Source organism: Chlorocebus sabaeus, chromosome 22 (assembly GCF_047675955.1).
Source record: "Chlorocebus sabaeus isolate Y175 chromosome 22, mChlSab1.0.hap1, whole genome shotgun sequence".
NCBI lineage: Eukaryota > Metazoa > Chordata > Mammalia > Primates > Cercopithecidae > Chlorocebus > Chlorocebus sabaeus.
This window is the reverse complement of record NC_132925.1, coordinates 53,624,886-53,643,484: the sequence shown is the minus strand read 5'-3', so window position 1 is coordinate 53,643,484 and position 18,599 is coordinate 53,624,886. Positions and strand designations below refer to the sequence as shown.

Sequence of the window (18,599 nt, the reverse complement as noted above, 5' to 3'; positions counted from 1 at the left end):
ATGTGCAGTCTCTGGATGACAAGAATCTGTGTGGTTTTGACAATACATAGTTGTTCTCAGGAAAAATGAAAGATGATGTCCAAGTGTCTGGTGTGGCCAAGGGTAGAAACAGATTAGAAGTAACTTTTAAAGAGTCACTTTTTAAAGTGGCTTTAAAAGAGCTATAGACACAGGCTATCCTCAGCATTGAATTTCAACCTTCATACCACTCTCCGCTTGTGTGCCTTACATAATGATGCCCCTAAACCACCTTTTGTACCCTGACTCGAGGTTCTCAAACCTCAGCTTACAAATGGTTTTTTCTGCGCTAATGCCTGCCAGCCAGTGGTTTCATTTTGGCAGCCTAACTCTTTGTCTGCACTGTGATCTTTGGGCAATTGATTTGAATATTTTATTTCCCTTGGTTTTATTTCCTTTGGTTTGTGGTTTTATAAAAGAAGTGTAAAAATGAAGGTGTGGATACCAGTGGAGGGAATGTAGTTCTCCTGAATATAATGTAGAAGCAGAGCATCGATTCAGAACTCTAAATGATGGAATTGCTTCAAAATTATCCTCAGCCACCTAATAAACCATGTCACTGTAGTAATTGAGAGGCAGTCTTCTGTACATGGTGCCTGGGCACAGTGAGGGTACATTTGGCCAGGTTGTAAGTGACCCTCTTAATGACACCCCGCTGGTTTAGTCCACCCAATATAGACTGGACATAGCATAACCAGCAAGTGTAGTCACATCAAAGTACTCCCACAGGTGAAGGACAAATTTTTATGATTTTTGAGTTGTTCTTATGTTTTACACGGTAATGTTATTTTCCTTAAATTTTGTGAGCATTGGGAATTAAGATAGCTGAGTTCCAAATATTATGTATCTGGAACAGGTCAGCTCTTGGACATTCTGGATAATTAATCTTCTACCACACAATACAGACAAAAGTGGAAACTACTAAATGAAAGCAATGGGTTTTTAGCCTCACCCTGGTGCTTGATAGACTTAAGCTGATTGGCTTCGGGAGGGGGTGGTAATTTTGAAGGAAATGAATCAAGAATGTATACGAAATGCCAAAGATCTATCATGGATGCTGCATGCAAAGCTAAGTGAAACTGGAGATTTTATAGCACTTTTAGCTCTCTGCAGAAACCATCAAGCCTTATTGATTACTGGCCTCTTATTTTTATTAATATTAATATTGATTTCTGCTCTTTTATAATATATTTGACCTGCACCTTTTCTGAATTATATTACATATGATAGCAAGAGATTGTGTTGATTATGTGACATGTCAATTGAGCTGATGGTTGATTTGGAAACAGGGATGCAGAAATTGGTGGTGCGGGGGCCATGAGTGGGCTGGGGAGGTTGCCATCATTGTAGAATAGAGACATTTTCTGAATAAAATAATCCAGCCTTTCAGGGTGTGTCCACAGGACCCACTGTCACCAACCTTTACTGGTTCTAATTTCCCATTTTTGAGGACTGTGTTTAAAATCTCTGCTGTGTCACTTACAAACTGAATGACTTGACTTTTCTGAGAGCATCGATTCAGAACTCTAAACAATGGAATTGCTTCAGAATTATCCTCAGCCACCTAATAAACCATGTCACTGTAGTAATTGAGGAGCAGTCTTCTGTACATGGTGCCTGGGCACAGTGAGGGTACATTTGGCCGGGTTATAAGTGACCCTCTTAATGACTCCCCACTGGTTTAGTCCAACCAATATAGACTGGACATAGCATAACCAGCAAGCGTAGCCACATCAAAATGTGAAAATAACACAGGGTTTGCATGGCTGTCATGAGTGTTGCAGGTTGTGTACATAGGTAGCCTGGTGGTTGAATGTGTGACCTTAGAGTCAGGCAGGACTTGCTGTGACCCCCATGTCTGGTTGCCATTCATTCACTGGGCAATCCTGGGCAAGTTATGAGTAGCTTCTCTGACCTTTGTTATGTGTAAAAAGATAAGGGATATGCCTACTCATTCTTGTTGAATGCCTCGTGTGTGGAAGTGCTAAGTAAATGCAGCCATTGTTATTACCACGTATAAAGGGCTGGGCATGGAGTGGGGATGTCTTGTTGCCTTCTTCCTTCCATCCCCATTTTCCAAGTCCTGAATTCCTCATCATCCTTTATGGGCTGACACCTCCTTGGAGAAGCCCTTCTGGACTGCTCTTGCAGTGAGGGGCTCACTCTGTCTGTGCTCTTCCATTCTTTTTGCTCCCCTGATGACATAAGGCATGACCTCCTGTCTATAAGTCTTTCTTTCCTACCAACTGGAAGTTGCTTGAAGCAGAAATTTCCCTCCTGTGATTCAGTCTTATTTTTACCTTCCAGGACCTAGCTCAGTGCTTGGTGCATGAGAGTGTTTTGGTGAGCAAGTGAGTAGGTGGATGAGCTGAGTGAGTAAAGGAATATATGAATGAACAAATGAGTGGAGGACTGAAGCACTGGTCAAAGAAACCCTGGGTTGAACGGGAGTGAGAGGCTGACTTAGAAAGCTGGAAGTCTCAGGGCATAGATTCTAATATCTGGGAAATGGGAGTCTCTGAACCAAAGCTTGCATGCATATCTGCATCTGAGCACATTTGGAGGGAAGGTCCTTAGATTCTCACAAGTGTCCCTGGACCCCAAATGTCAACAAGTTGCTGATCTGAACAGATGGAGAGGGCAGGCCCCACTGAGAGGACAGAACCAAGTGATTGGAGGAGTGAATGTGACAAAAGAGAGAAGTTAAAACTGGCAGGACACTGAGTCCTACAGGGACCTCAATTAAGGGGTGTGGCCGGCGCCACAGGCAGCCCCTGGGACAGGAACTCCTACAGTCCCTGCGGGCCTTGATGCCTCCTTCTAGGCAGCTCTTGTGCTAGGAAGCTCAGAGGAGGTTTGTGTCTTTGAGTGTCTTGATTCCTCTCCAGAATCCACTAGCTAAAAGGGTCTCTCGGGTTCATTGGGTCCAATCACCTGCCTCCAAACAGACTAAGCCCAAATGGTTCCAGGCAGGCCCTAGGTTTTTACTGACCCCAAAGTCTTCTGCCCTTTTCTTCCTTTCCCTCCCCTCTTCTCACCTTCATTATTTTATCCTGTTCTATCCTATCCCATCCTATCCTATCCTATCCTATCCTATCCTATCCTATCCTATCCTATCCTGTCCTGTCCTGTCCTATCCTATCCTATGCCATGCTATCCTAGCCTAGCCTAGCCTAGCCTATGCTATCCTATGCCATGCTATGCTATCCTATAATATGCTCTGCTCTGCTATGCTATGTTATCCTATTCTGTGCTATGTTATCCTATGCTACTCTATGCTGTCCTATGCTATGCTATGCTGCACTATCCTATGTTATGCTATGCTGTGCTATCCTATGCTATGCTATCCTGTTATGCTATGCCATCCTATGCTATGCTATGCTATGCTATGCTATGCTATGCTATGCTATGCTATGCTATGCTATCCTATGCTATGCCATCCTATCCTATCGTACATTAGTCTAGCCTATACTATCCTGTGCTATCCTAGTCTCTCTTTAGCTATGAATACTTAACTTTTAGTAAGAGCTGTGGCTTTTAAAATATGAGTATTGACCCAATAGTGAATTCTGAAGTGGATTTAGAACATCACGACCAGCTTATTAAAAAAAAGAATATGATACAAAATATTAGCATGTATCACACATGTGTTATTTTGTGAAACTTCCTTTTCAGCTCTACGTGTGGTGGATTGTGATGTATATTTCTTTCTGTGTTGTGGTCAAAAAAATTCAACAAGCATCACTCTCAAGCACGTCACAGGCACTCAGTAGATAGCACTGAAAGACCTCGCCTTTGGTGAGGTATGAGGCAGGAGGACAGACCATGGTAGGGGTCACTTCTTGTTGCTGCACCAGGAAGCCCTTCTTTCCTTTACCCCCTCTGTGGCCCACTCCTATCACCCCTGCTTCCTTTTCCTTTTTAATTTTATTTATTGTGGTAAGAACACTTAACATGAGATCTGCTCTCTTAACGTATTTGTAAGTATCCATTGCATTGTTGTTGACTGTAGGGGCAATGCTGTCCAGCAGGTCTCTGGAGCTGATGCATCTCACTACTGAAACTTTATACCTCTTCATTAGTAATGCCCCATTTCACCCCTCCCAGTTCCCCACAACTGCCATCCCACTCTTTGATTCTGTGAATTTGACTCTTTTAGGTACCTCACATGAGTGGAGTCATGCAGTATTTGTCCTTCTGTGACTGGCTTGTGCAGATGAATGGATCAAGCAAGTGTGGTCTGTACACAGGGGGGAATGCTAGTCAGCCTTGGGAGACAGGGTCCTGGTGCAACATGCGACAACACGGATGCACCCAGAGGACGTTATGCTGAGTGAAGTAAGCCCATTGCTCTCACCCTGTTCTTGATTCTCTCCTTTCCTCTTGTGCCCAGGTTGTATACGTGACCGCAACATTCCCCTACATCATGCTGCTGATCCTCCTGATACGAGGGGTCACGTTGCCCGGGGCCTCAGAGGGCATCAAGTTCTACTTGTACCCTGACCTCTCCCGGCTCTCCGACCCACAGGTAAGAGTCGCTTGCTCAATGTACAGCATCAACCACCACCACTGGGAAGCCTTCTGCAGAGCCCCTGCCACTGGCCACTGGGATTCAACAGCTGGTTGAACAGTGGAAAGCCTGTGAACTCTTTCCCAGAATAATTTTAAATGCATAAATTTAATACGTAGGAAATCAAATATTTTAAAATACCGTTACCGAAACATTTTAAACAGGCCAATTTGTGACATGGGGATAGATGTACATTTTAAAATGAGGACATTACATAGCCAGATCCAGCAGCAAGTCTGACGACTACTGTGACTTTAAAACAGCAATGAGCATAAGTGACGCTTCAAGATAGCTATACCATGATATGAAAACATCTGGAATTTCTATTGCTAACAGGACTGCAGTTTGTTGCCTGCATCTAAAATTGAAACAAATGCTACATTTCAGTTAGAAGTTAACTAAAAATTAAAAAAACAACAAAAAAAATTTCTACCCCAAATCACAGATCTCTGCAGTAGTGCCTCTCGGTGAGAGAAACTGGGTCTTTGTTCGTGATTGATTTTCTTTGTGGGAGTAGCTCATAGTAAAAAAAAGAGTTGGAGAAACTGGCTAAGCTATCAGTTGTCTTTGGTAAGGCATTTGTTGTTCTGAGTGGTGAGTAGTAATTGTGCCTAAGGTTCTCTAAGTGGGCACATGGTGGTGTGCCCTGGACTATATCCAGAACATCTCACAAGCCCGGTGGTTCTCAACCTCAACCACATGTCAGAAGCTCTTGGGGAGCTTTTGAAAACGTGAATTCCCAGAGCACAACCCAGACCAATTAAAATGAACTCTCTGGGTGCAGGTGTCAGTATCTTTTAAAGGCCTCTAGGTCATTCTAGTGTGTGAAGTAACTTAATCACAGACATTTGAGTGGGCGAGCAGGCACTAATTTTTCTATTAAAACACAGAACACATGGAATCAGTACAGTTTCCAAACAGGAAATGAGGCTTGCAGGAAATTTCAAGTCTGCGATCTGTGGCTTCCAGCCACCTCCTGTTAGGGGAGCTTGAGGGGGAAGCATTTGTTGGGGGGATGGTTAGTGCAGCTCAGAAGCCCCTCATCACGGTGGGCGGAGTGGGAGGTGAGCTCATTTTTGTCTCAGTTTGCCATGCCTTGCAGGGCCTTGAGGCTGAGGATACCGCTAGGCACCTGCATGGCATTCTGAATTGCAGGCAGAATCCCTGGGAAGAAGGAAATTAGCTTCAAATGTTGGCTTTGCCAGTTCCTGATCTCTGATGGCAAAGGCTCAGTTGAAGGAGCACTTTTGGAGAACATATTCTACAAACCACTGGTCGGTCTGTTTTTATGATGGCCATGAATTCTGCCTTGATCCAAGACAGATTTCCCCTTCTCTCCTCTGCTTATGGGCTTCTTTTTTCCTGGTAGTCATTCAAGAGCCACTGAGTGTCACCCAGAGTTTCCAAATCTGGCTGATCATCCGAATACCTCAGAACTGGTTAAAAATGCTGATTCCAGGCTCTACTCATGGAGATCCAGTTGCAGTGGGTCTGTGATGGCACCTGGGCATCCATATTACTAAGAACCCTCAGAGGCGATTCTTATAATCAAAAAAGTTTGGGAAAATCCAGGTGGCACCTAAAACTTCAGAGCCCTGCACACACACACACACACACACACACACACACACAGAGAGAGAGAGAGAGAGAGAGAAAGAGAGAGAGAGAGAGAGAGAGAGGGAGAACGAACACAGAAATGAGTCAGGCCAGGCCATTTTCTACCATCTCCTTCCTTTTAGGCCCTGGCCACCAGCCAGTATTAAGTAGTGGAGAGCACATTGGTCTGAGAGTTGGGACTTGGGTTCTCCTGGTTCTGCCATGGATCCTGAGTGACCGTGGACAAGTTCCTTCTCCCTTCCCTCTTTCTGGACCTCAGTTTCTCCACTGGTGACATGAAAGAGTTTTCAAAATGGATTTGGAGAGTCCCTGCTTTTCCATGAGCATAGGCTGGCAAACTCTGGCCTCCAGGCCACATCCAGCCCTCTGTCCATTTTTATAAATAATGTTTTATTGGAACACAGCCTGTTATTTGTTTACATATTATTGTCCATGGCTGTTCTAGCACTCAAAGGTAGAGTTGAGTAGTTGAGACAGAAACCCTGTGGACCTCTGTGTCGGGGAGTGGTCCCAAGATTACCTACATATTTGGTAATTTAGAAGGATTCACAGGACACAGAAGCAGTTATACTCATGGATGTGGTTTGTTTCCATCATCAGTAAGACAAAGACAGTCACCAGGCAGAATGTGGAGGAATCCATACGCAGGTTTCTCACTTTCCCTCCCTCCTGCCTGGAGCAGGTATGCAGACTGTGTTCCTTCCTCCAGCAAGGAAATGCGGCAGCATGCGTGCAGGGTTTCTGCCCAGAGAAGCCTTCCTACAATGCAGAGTCCAGGTTTTTAGTGAAGGTGTTTTATTGACTGCACAGGTACTCCCTGCCTCCATGATCAGCCACAACCCTCTGACTCCCAGACTGTCAGAGGAAACACAGGCGTTTACCAGAAATCACATTGCTGTACAAATGGTCGAAGCAGGCAGCCTTTATGGGATTCAGTGTTCCAGGCATACGAAACAACCATGTCACTTAGTACCACAGGGAGCATCCTAAAAGCCCAATTCCCAGACACCAGGCAAGAGCCAACACTACAAATGGGCCCAACTTTGGAGCGACATTGGGCCTGCTCTGTTGACTCTTTCCTACAGGCCTGCAAAATCTCAAGTGTTTGCTGCTTGGCTCTTTCTAGAAAATGTTTGCTGGCAGTGCACTGGAGTACCCTCAGGGGCGTGTGAGCAGGGGCTGATGGGCCCCACTCCACCTGACCCCCGACTCCGTCCTTATTGCTCTCCACCCCTGCTGCCACCAGCCTAGTCCGGGCCACCACCATCTCCCATGTGAAAACTGTAGCAGCCCCCTAACTGGTCATGCAGAAACGGCTCCTTGACCATCTAGGCCACTCCCCACCCAGCAACAGAGGGATCTTTTTGAGATGTAAATTCGATGGGCACCTCTTTTGCTTAAATCCCTCCTGGGATTCCCTGTGGTCTTTGGAACAAGATCCAAATGGTGGGGTCCCCACTGTCCTCTGTGAGCTGCCTCCTGGCTGCATCCCCTACCACTCTCCCCCTCTTTCAGCTCATTCCAGATATTGGCCTCCTCTCTGGGCCTCCAATAGACATGGCCTTTCTAACTCAGGGCCTTCACACATGCTGTTTCTCTGCTGGAAACACTCCTTCTTTCTTCCCCAGACCCGCCTTCCCCACCTTGGCTGAGCAACCATCCGCTCATCCTTTTTTTTTTTTTTTTTTGAGATGGGGTCTTGTTCTGTCATCTAAGCTAGAGTGCAATGGTGCGATCTCAGCTCACTGCAACCTCCACCTCCTAGATTCAAGCAATTCTCCTCCTCAGCCTCCCGAGTAGCTGGGATTACAGGTGTGCGCCACCACACCTGGCTAATTTTTGTATTTTTTTTTTTTTTTTTTTTTAGTAGAGGTGGGGTTTTGCCATGTTGGCCAGGCTGGTCTTGAACTCCTGAGCTCATGATCCACCCACCTTGGCCTCCCAAAGTGCTGGGATTACAGGTGTGATCCACAGTGTCCAGCCCACCCATCCTTTAGGACTTAGTTTAAACATCACTTTCTCAGGCAAGTCTTTTCTGACTGCCCAACCATGCACCACCCCCCAGCACCCCATACTTATTTTCCAAAGCACCTACATATCCTGTATATTTACAGTAAAATATTTGTGTGTATATATAATTGTGTGTGATCTTTATTTGTTCAATGTCCATTTATTGTTGAACAGATATTTTCCGAGTGCCTACTCTGTGTCAGAGATTATTGTAGGCATTGACAGTTTTCCACAGGGTGGCCACTGGCTGAGATGGCAGCTTGGGAGCAAGGTCTGTATCTGCCTTTCCTACCGTTGTATCTGCCTTTCCTGCCGTTGTATCTGCCTTTCCTACCGTTGTATCCTTAGTCCCTGATGAGCTCAATGCCTGGTACACAGTAGGTGTTCCTTACATGTTTGTTGAATGATAGGAATAAGGGCTATTTTCATTTTTCACGAGAAGGTTCTCTTTAACAAAAAGTCTAATGACCTCCAGATCACCAAATCTGCGAGCTGTAATGTTTTTTGATTCTCTATCAGTGATGGCTGGGAAGCATGCGTGTGTGTTTGTGTGTGTCCCAAAAGCAACTATGTCCCCAGAAAGCAACTGCTGATTTTCTGTGGCATAAATAAGGATAGCGACCCCAAGAGGGAAAGGAAAACAAAACCCCATGTATGTTGGTGATTTTTGGAAGCTGGGGTATGCTGCAGGAAGAAGCCCAATGTGGCCTGATTCCAACTGTCCCCATTTGTGAATACCCAGCCCATGGAGAGGCAGAATGGTTTCCATTCCTGTTCTCCTGCAGTGGTGATATGACCTTAAGTAAGGCCCCTAGCCTCTAGGGGGCCTTGTCCCCTCCTCCCTCAGTCACAGGTTGCACCTGCCTGCCCCAGCAGATGGCCTTGAAGGTGGAGTCATTTGATGGCCCAGTCATGGAGAAATATTTTTTCTTTTGAATTATGTATGTATGTTAATAGGCATTAGGAATAAAACCAGGACATAAACCATATCAAAACCATGACTTTATTGCTATTATTGCTAGAATGAAACTATATATATGATATGTATGATCTGATACACACACATATATACATACATACATATATATACAGGTTGAGTATCCCTAAACGCTCAAAAGTTTGAAACTTTCTGTGTGCCGACATGGCTCTCAAAGGAAATGCTTCAATGAGCACTGGAGCTCATTGGACATATATATGCCATGTATACGATTAAAAGTGAGGCTAATTTAAAGGCAAATGTTAAAAAATTATTAAAACAAACATGGACATGACGAATGTAGTGCAGGTGGAAGGTGGCTGGCCAACATCTGAGGCACGGTGCTGTGGGGTTAGAGAAACATCCTAAGCTAGTCTTAGGACTTCCATAGCCACATGGTCACCCTACAGACAACTGAGGCACAGCTCCCAAATTTAGAGAGAGTAGATTAGTAAGAGGGGTCGACTGGAAGTATTTTATCATGAAGTCAGTGAAAGTTTCAATCTTGTATCTCTTTGTAATGTTGCCCTCTTAGCAAGTCCAGATTATTTGTTTGTTTTCTGAAAATGATCCTTAGTTTTCCTATACTTCTAGAAATGATCCTGCACTTCAAATTGCACCAAGAAGAGAAGTTCCCAGATAGTGGAAGAAAAGTTCCCAGCCGTAGGCCTGGCTGTTGGGCTAGTCTGGGAGTATGGGCACCTTTGTTTCTTTGGGATAATCCAGCAGTTGTAGTATTTGGGCCTCTTGCAGCTATAAGAAATTAAAGGGGTGACTCTGTAGCCAGTAAAATCTCTCCTACAAGTGGAGAAATAGGAAATAGGAAGGAGAGATGATTAGGGGAGGAAGAGAAGCCTGCAGGAAGTCAGAGGGCTGGGCCTCAGGCTGAGCTCCAGGACACATTCAGGTCTCCAGCCTCTGAGCCCCATTGGTCCCCAGGGCTACTCCATCTAGTCCCTTGGAGGATGAGGATGAGCTCAGGTGGACTGAGGGCCGGGAGGGGGTGAAATGAGCACTTGGCGGGGAGTCCTTCCTAGTCTGTGGACTCCAGGAGGGCAGGAATTACAACAATCATGTGTCCTACTCATCTATCACCAGAGCCCAGCAACCCTTCCTTAATTTGTTCCACTGGTAGTTATTCCCCGCTGCCTGTGACAGGTACTCAGCATGTAGAATGAGTAAGAGCCTCCTTGTCCCCAGGGAGCACACAGTCTGATAGGAAAGGGTGGAGTCTCACCTCTTCTGGGGATCCCTCCCTAGAGGAAGAGGGAAGTGGGGTTGGATGAGACCAGAAGTTCTCCTCCATTCTTACAGTTTGTTGAGAAGGAGTAGCAAATTTTTGTTGGTAATAATCTGAGTACCAGAGCCTGTGAACGACTTATGCCTTTTATACATTAGAGTGGGCTTAAAGTGACTGCATTTAGGCTGGACACAGTGGCTCATCCCTGTAATCCCAGCACTTTTGGAGGCTGAGGCAGGTGGATCACTTGAAGTCAGGAGTTCGAGACCAGCCTGGCCAACATGGTGAAACCCCGTATCTACTAAAAATATAAAAATTAGCCAGATGTTATGGCACACGCCTATAATCCTAGCTACTCTGGAGGCTGAGGCAGGAGGATTGCTTGAACCTGGGAGGTGGAGATTGCAGGGAGCCAAGATAGTACCACGACACTCCAGCCTGAGGGACAGAGCGAGACTCCGTCTCAAAAATAAATAAATAAGTAAATGAAATAGAGTGGCTGCATTTGTACCGTCACTTTCCCTCTCTTGCCTTTCTAGGAAATTCCTGGGAAGGTCCAGTGGGAAGTCAGGAGGGCTGTTAGCTGGTGCACCTTGCGTTAGAACCCCAAAATTGCCTTGTCTCTTGTGGCTCCATGAAGGGCCAGCCTGCCATCATGCTCCAGTAATAACCATGGGGATGGCATGTTATCAGCAGAGCTTACTTCTCTGCAAACGTGTGTGGGGTTCATGAAGACTGGGCCTGGGCCAGGACAGGCGGGCATGTGCACCCAGTTTAGCCCTGTGGCCCCTCCATGATCCAGGATCTCCATTAATTCCAGACTGAGCCCCAGCTCCCCTTCCCTCAGGATTACAAGGGGCTCAGACATGCCTATTTGCTATGTCATTTACATTTCTAAAGGGGACACAGGGCATCCAACTGGTGCAAAGCTCCGGACTCCAGCTTCCAGCCTTATACAAGGACGTTCCCTAGGAGGGTGTTCCTGCCCCTCCACATGTGGGCAGCAGGGATTCTGCATGAAGGCTGATGAAGTGTTGAGCTGGGTGGCTGTGGCTGCCTTCACGGTGGCCCCTTCATCCTCCCTCCTGGCCAGTAAAGCCAGAAAGGGTGAGAAGAACTTAGCTGGGAAACCTGAGGGCTGAGATGGCACAGCAAGTCATTTCTGCTCCTTCTTTGGAGACTTGGGAGCCATTTTACTTTCCTGCTCTTTATGCAAAAGTGGGGAGAATACCTTCTCCACTGATCAAGAGAGAGAACTGTGAAAATTGCTTGAAAGTCTAACGGGGTGTGCACCCAACCAGTGCAGTCACAATGAAGGTCCCAACCACCTTATTTGAAATCGCACCACCACCCCCCGTGCTCCTGGCGCATCTCATCCGTCCTCCTGGCTTTCACTCATCACCATCGCAGACACCATTCATTTTGCATCACCGTTCTCCACCCACTAGGATGTACGCCCCATGTGGGTGGAGAATGTATCCGTTACCTGCCCTATTCAATCTCCAGACCTGGAACAGTCCCCGCAACACAGGAAGTGCTCATTTTTTGAATGAGTCGAAGGAAGGACCAAACAAACGAACAAAGGAAGGAAGGAAAGACAGAAGGAAGAACAATTTCTAGTACAGCCTGTGTTATTTTGTGTTATGGTTGCAGTTGTGGGTGTGCTCTTCAGAAAGAGGTATTCTTGGTGTAGTGGGATCTGGTGTGGAGGGGAGGAAATGGGAGTCACTCTGCTGCCACTGGCCAGAAGGTGACCAACAGCCTGCCCCTTGACCTCTCTGGGCTGCAGGTTCTCACCTGTGCATTGTGGGTGAGAATATCGGCTGCACAGGGAGGAGGCAGTGGGGCAAGTGTGCACACGAGGCCCAGAGCACCTCCACTTCTCCCTTTTGGCACCCAGCCCGGGGCCTGGGAGCCAGAAGGGCTCTGGAACGCCAGCGGCAGTCCTCATTTTTGCCTCCACCTCACCAGCTCTGGGCAGGATGAGTCAGGGCCCCACAGCCCAAGTGGGGTCTTTGAACTTGGAACCGAGGACCTTTATTGTGGATCCAGTAAATTAAGTTTCTCGTCAAGAACTGGAAGTGACACAGCAGCTTGCCGCTTTTGTCCCCCAGCAGTTTGCATTCCGTGGTCTGTTATAACTTTCTAAACATTTGTTTGTCTTCACGGTCAGCCCCGTGTTCTCTCTGAAGTGTGAAGTACTTCCACTCCATTTTTCTGCCCTCAAATTTTTACTTTCTGTCTTTTCAGTCTTTGGGGAGCTAAGGGGATCTTGCAAGAAATCATATTGTTCCTGCCCCAGATTCCCGCTCCTCTCACTCTTCATTGTGTTTCAAGTGTGTGTTTTCAGGGCAAGAACAGAAAGGCCTGTCACAGATCCAAATGGCGGGGTCTGCTTTCCCAGGGCACTGGTGCACCAGTTCCCCAGATCCACCTCCTCTGTGCAGGGAACTGGAGCCTGAGGCTAAGGCGTCCAAACTCTGGGGCTGGGATGAAAGATGCCCACACTGTGAGAGCACCTCAGAACACCAAATGTTCCCTGCCTCCCCACCCCACAAAAGGATGAATCAGGGAAAACAAGACCCCAGTTCAAGACCCTACCTGCTGAACCTCACAGCTGTTACCATGGAATTGCTGCCACCTGGTGGCAGTGTACTCTGATTCTAAGCAAGGACCCAAAGAAAATTGGGCCTTCTGGCTGCTGGACTTTCAAACCGAAATGTCTGTATTGCCGTCAACGTAGAGACATCATATACGGTTTTGAAAATATTGCAAACCTCACTGAGGTGGGAGCCACTCCTTGAGACTGAAAGTCCCCCAAGGTTTCCTTTCAGTGTGTTTGTTTCTGGGTTAGCTTCACTGTTGCTAATACCAACTACTAGAATGTAAAGTCAGATCATCACACATGGCTCTTATTTTCAAGGGAATGACAGTCTCTTGACACAGACACATGATTAAGCCAGTGACAACAGTGGTGCAGGGTGGTGCTGGGGTTGGAACTGACCTGACAGGTGCACTCCTTCCAGTCAGAGGGTAAATTCCTCCATAATTAGAGTTGCATTACTGATCTAACATCGCGCACATTTAAAGGTAGTGGATGTTTATTCTTTTCTTGTTTCATTCCTGGCTGTTTCAGCAGTGTCTTACGATCCACAGTCCTGGAGGTTGAAACACTGCTTGGGTACTCATAAAACTACTGATGCTAGTTATCGTTGATTGATTGCTGACTCTATGCCAGGTATTGTGCTTTAGAAACTTGTCTTTTAACTTATCCAATCAGCAAATAGTTGAAAATTATTATATTTTAGACATAGGAGCTAAATGCTATATATAAGTAAAATTCTCATGACCTATAAGATAGGACATTCTTTGAATGTATTTTCTTTTAATTATTTGAATGTATTTGTATTATATATTTATGGTAGCCACTTTAAAATCTTTTATACTACGTAGTTTAATTACCGGGTGACAACCTTAACCTTGTGTAGGCTCAACTCTGTTTTCTTAGTGCAGGTCTGTAGAAATCTGGACTGTTCCCAAGCCCCTCTAACTCAATAGGACTTGATAGGATTCCAAGCTCTGTCTCTCCTGTGAATCTCATCAGGACTTGGCTTTAGACTTAATTAGGATGAGTGTAAAGTAGTTCTGACTCTACAGCATGGGTCTCGACTGAGGAAGCTTTACCTCCCAGGAGACATTTGGTAATGTCTAGAGACATTTTTTGATTGTTACAATTGGGGGATGTTGCCAGCCCCACCTCTACTAAAAATACAAAAATTAGCCGGGTGTGATGGCATGCGCCTGTAGTCCTAGCTACTGGGGAGGCTGAGACTGGAGAATTGCTTGAACCAGGGAGGTGAAGGTTGCAGTGAGCCAAGATCGTGCCACTGCACTCCAGCCTGGGCAACAAAAGCAGGACTCCATCTCAAAAAAATAAATAAATAAATCCCTCCCTAGACCCTATGACCTAACAAAGCCCTTGTTTTATTCACAGGGCTGATGGCTGTCTGAAGTAATCTCATGCTTATTTGTTGATGTGTTCATTGTTAGTATCCCCATTTAGAAAGTGACCTCCATGTGAGCAAAGAATTTGTCTGTCTTATCCATTGTGAACTTCTCAGCACCTGGCACAGAGCCTGGTGTATGAGAGGCTCCCAATCAGCACTGGATGAATGTATGGATGGATGGACAGACGGATGGGTGGACAGATGGATGGATGGATGGATGGATGGATGGATGGATGGATGGAAGGAAGGATGCACAGATGGATGATAGATGGATGCATGGATAGATGGATGCATGAATGGGTAGATGGATGATAGATGGACAGATGGATAGATGAATGATAAATGGATAATGAATGGGCATATGGACAGATAGATGCATGGCTGGATGGTGAATGGATGGATGGTTAATGAATGGATGATGCATGATAGATGGATGTATGATGGAGGCTTGGATGGATGGATGGGTGGATGGATGGATGGTGGATGTCATATAGTGATTTAGATGAAGGAACATAGACAATCAGAGAAGAACAACATTATTTTCAGTCACATGTCCTGGAAAAGACTTTATGAAACAGTCTTTTTTTTTTCTTTTTTGAGATGGAGTCTCACTCTGTCACCCAGGCTGGAGTACAGTGGCTTGATCTCAGCTCACTGTAACCTCTGTCTCTCATGTTCAAGTGATTCTCCTGCCTCAGCCTCCTGAGCAACTGGGATTACAGCTGTGTGCCACCACATCTGGCTAATTTTTGTATTTTTAGTAGAGACAGGGTTTCACCATGTTGGCCAGGCTGGTCTCGAACTCCTGACCTCAAGTGATCTGCCCGTCTCAGGCTCCCAAAGTGCTGGGATTACAGGTGTGAGCTACCATGCCCTGCTGAAACAGACAGTCTTTGATTTGATCTCTGCAGGATTAGGAAGAAAAGTCTTTTCAGAAATAAGCAAAGATCAGAGGTGGAAAGTCTGCGTATATGCAGGATATATATGGTCCATAGTTCAATGTAGCTACAGGATAGATTTTGTGATAGGGAATCATAAGAAATAGGATGAAATCAGTAGGCTGAAGCCCCTTCGTTAAGAACCTTGACTGCTAAGCCAAAGAGTTCAGATTTCATTCATTGGTCTGGAGGGAGCTGTTGAATGTTTTTGAGCAAGAGATGATTGGCATGAAGAGAGCTGTAATTTCAGAAGATTACTCAGATAAGAGAGAGGCTCAGCAAAGCTCATCAACGAAGAGTATATGTTTTCAGAGCAGCATGTGAATGCCTGCTCTTCATTCTCCACTGTGTGACATTAGGCAGGAGGCTCATCCTTTCTGAGCCTCAGTATCCTCTCGTAAACTTCTAGAGGAGAGAGCCTTTTCCTTTACTCATCTCCTTCCTCCATGCAGATTTGGTAAGGTTAGGTGAAAAAGCGCATATTAGCTGTTCAGAAAGGGCAAGCAAATAGAATGAATTTGGATAATATAATGAGTTTGGAGGAAAAGGAGGCTGCCATCAAATGACTTTGAGTTTTGAGGAGTATGGCAAGGAAGAATCTAACTGAGGATGGAGAAGGCTTTGCAATGTCTTGGGGGTCTGAGAAGAAGCCTGGCAGCTGTGATGTTACAGCCTATGGGCAGTTGTGACTGGAGCTAGTGCCATCGTGTGAGTTTGTCTGGCTACCTCCAGAAGTTCAAGAGGATCAACACAGGAAGGAGAAGTGGAGTCACTTCAAAGAGATGTCAGCAAACATTCAAGGTGCACCTACTGTATGCAAGGCGCAGCCAAGCAGTGAGAGTACGGGATGAAATGGTGGTGTTTTCACCCTTGATAATTTTGCTGTCTCATAGAGGAGAGATGTTGTCATGGTAGGGGCTGGTGAGAACCTTGGAGAGTCATGAACTGAGCTGTGCCAGCACAAAAAAGGAACAACTGAGTGCCTGTTTTCAGGTATTCTCAAGCTGTTTTGTTAGAATTCCCACCTCATGTTTATTCATCCACCAAATATTTGTTGAGTACCTACTCTGTGCCAGGCATGATGCCAGGCTTTGCTTTTTAAATTAATCGGGAGAAATTTACCAAGTATCCATTCTTGCTAGACATTTCCTGGGCACTGTGGGAGTGGGGTGGAGGTTGGGTGGGGAGGATGAGTGAGGCACATTTCCTGTTTTCTCAGACAGGAGTTTTTAAGTGGGGGAGGGTCTTTAACCCCCCCTCCCCCAAAATTGCACATTAAATTTTGCAGATTAAGTATAGTTTTTTTAGATAAATAGATTGTTGTTAATTTTAGCTGTTTTAAGTTTACAGAAAAATGGAGCAGAAAGTACAGAAAGCTCCCATATACACCCCACACCTCCTTCCAACGCCTATTTCCCATATTAGGAGCATCTTGCATTTGGGTGGTACATTTGCTACAATCAAGGGGTCAATATTGATACATTATTATTAATTAAAGTCCATAGTTGACATTGGGGTTCTCTCTTGGTGTTGTACCTCCTATGGGTTTGGAGGTACCTCCAAACGTGCAATGTTGTACCTCCAGTGAATGTGTAATGACATACCCACCATTGCAGTATCACACCGAGTAGTTTTCCTGCCCTAGAAATCCCCTGTGCTCTGCCTGTTCAGCCCCCGCTGCCCCGAACTGATCTTTTCCCTACCTCCATAGTGTTGCCTTTGCCAGAATGTCATATAGTTGGAATCATACAGTATGTAGCCTTTTCAGAGGAGCTTCTGTCTCTAAAATCTTATTACTACTCAAAGTGTCTCCAGGCCAGTAGCACCAGCCTTATTTGGGAGCTTGTCAGACATACTGACTCTCTCAGGCCCCATCCCAAGTCTGCTCAATCAGAACCTGCATTTTAGCAACACCCCAGTGGTTTTTATGCACATGAAAATTTGAGGAGCACTGGTCTAAGAGAGTGCTCAAGGCAGGCTGAGGCCTGTCAGACAAACAAGTGAGGGCTTGTGGTCAGAGGAAGCAGAAGTTCTGGAGCCAAGTAGTCCAGACAAGAAGGAGTTCCTTCTTGGGGCTACCCACCTGCCCTCGCTCCCACTCCAGGGGAGAGGGAGAGAGAGGATCACCTCAGAGCTTCCCAAAAAGGGAATGGAATGGATCCCTTCAGTGATTTCCACTTTCTAGAACTACATTGTCCCATACAGTAGCCACAAACCACATCTGTCTATTTAAATAGAAATTAAATAAAATTTACAGCTCAGTTTCTCTGTTTCATTAGTCAAATTTCCCATGCTCAATGCCCACCTGTGACTAGTGGCCACCATATCAGACAGCACATAAACAGAACATGTCTATCATCATAGAACATTCTATTGAACAGTAGTGCTTTACAAGAAAAAAGGCCCAAGAAGCAGGAGGGTGTGTAGAAACTGGAGCTCCAATTGTGCCAGGTGCTGGAAATGGAGCAGTCACTCCTGGGCCCCTGAAGGCATGCTGACAGGCCTTGTGGGTTTCCTTCCTAAGAATGAAACAATAGAGTTCTAAGAATGCCCACTGAAGAGTCAGGACCAGAACCATGGCCACAATTATCTTTGGCAGAAAGGACTGCAACTGAAGTCCATCTGTGAAGTGCTGTGGGAGGCTGTGATAGCTGTGCATGCAGCACCACTGGGCTGGGAGGAAAGGGTCTATCCCTGAGTGCAGTGGAGAGATAGGAGGTGTGGTGCTGACTCAGTCAGTGTGGCTGTTAACTATCTTTGTCCTCTTTCTGAATAAGAAAAAATACTCTAGGACACAAATTCTGCTCCAGATCCCACACTCCCATCATCCCTGTGATATCTTGATTCTGCCTTATTACTTCTTAAGAGTTGATACTTGTATTTCACAACATGCTTTACTGATATGTTTGCTACCCATTGTTTTCATTCCTTTCTACAGGATTGCATATTCTTCTTGTTGGAGTTAATCCTTTAGTAGTTCTTTGAGCAAGGACCTGGAGTAACTAAGCTCTCTTAGTCTGTGTATTTCTGGAAAGACATTTATTTCACTTGAGTGGTAGTTTAGCTGGGTATGGAATTGTAGGATGGTAATTTTTAAGTTATATTTTGAACTTGGATGCCCATATTGCAAGAGCAGTGTGTAATCATACCCACATCTGGCACTTTCATGGTGAGCTGAGGGGTAGAGTTTCTAACTTCTGGTTCACTATGGGACAATCCTTTC

The 18,599-nt window shown here is 45.6% G+C and overlaps 1 protein-coding gene across 1 annotated transcript in view; it reads left to right on the top strand.

Annotated features, from left to right (window-relative positions):
• The window catches only part of SLC6A11 (solute carrier family 6 member 11), a 122,988-nt gene that overhangs the window by 54,268 nt on the left and 50,121 nt on the right, over positions 1 to 18,599 (top strand). The window contains exon 6 of the mRNA XM_007985233.3: positions 4,412 to 4,546. Coding sequence (XP_007983424.2) covers positions 4,412 to 4,546 — 135 coding nt within the window. The remainder of the gene's footprint in view (positions 1 to 4,411; positions 4,547 to 18,599) is intronic.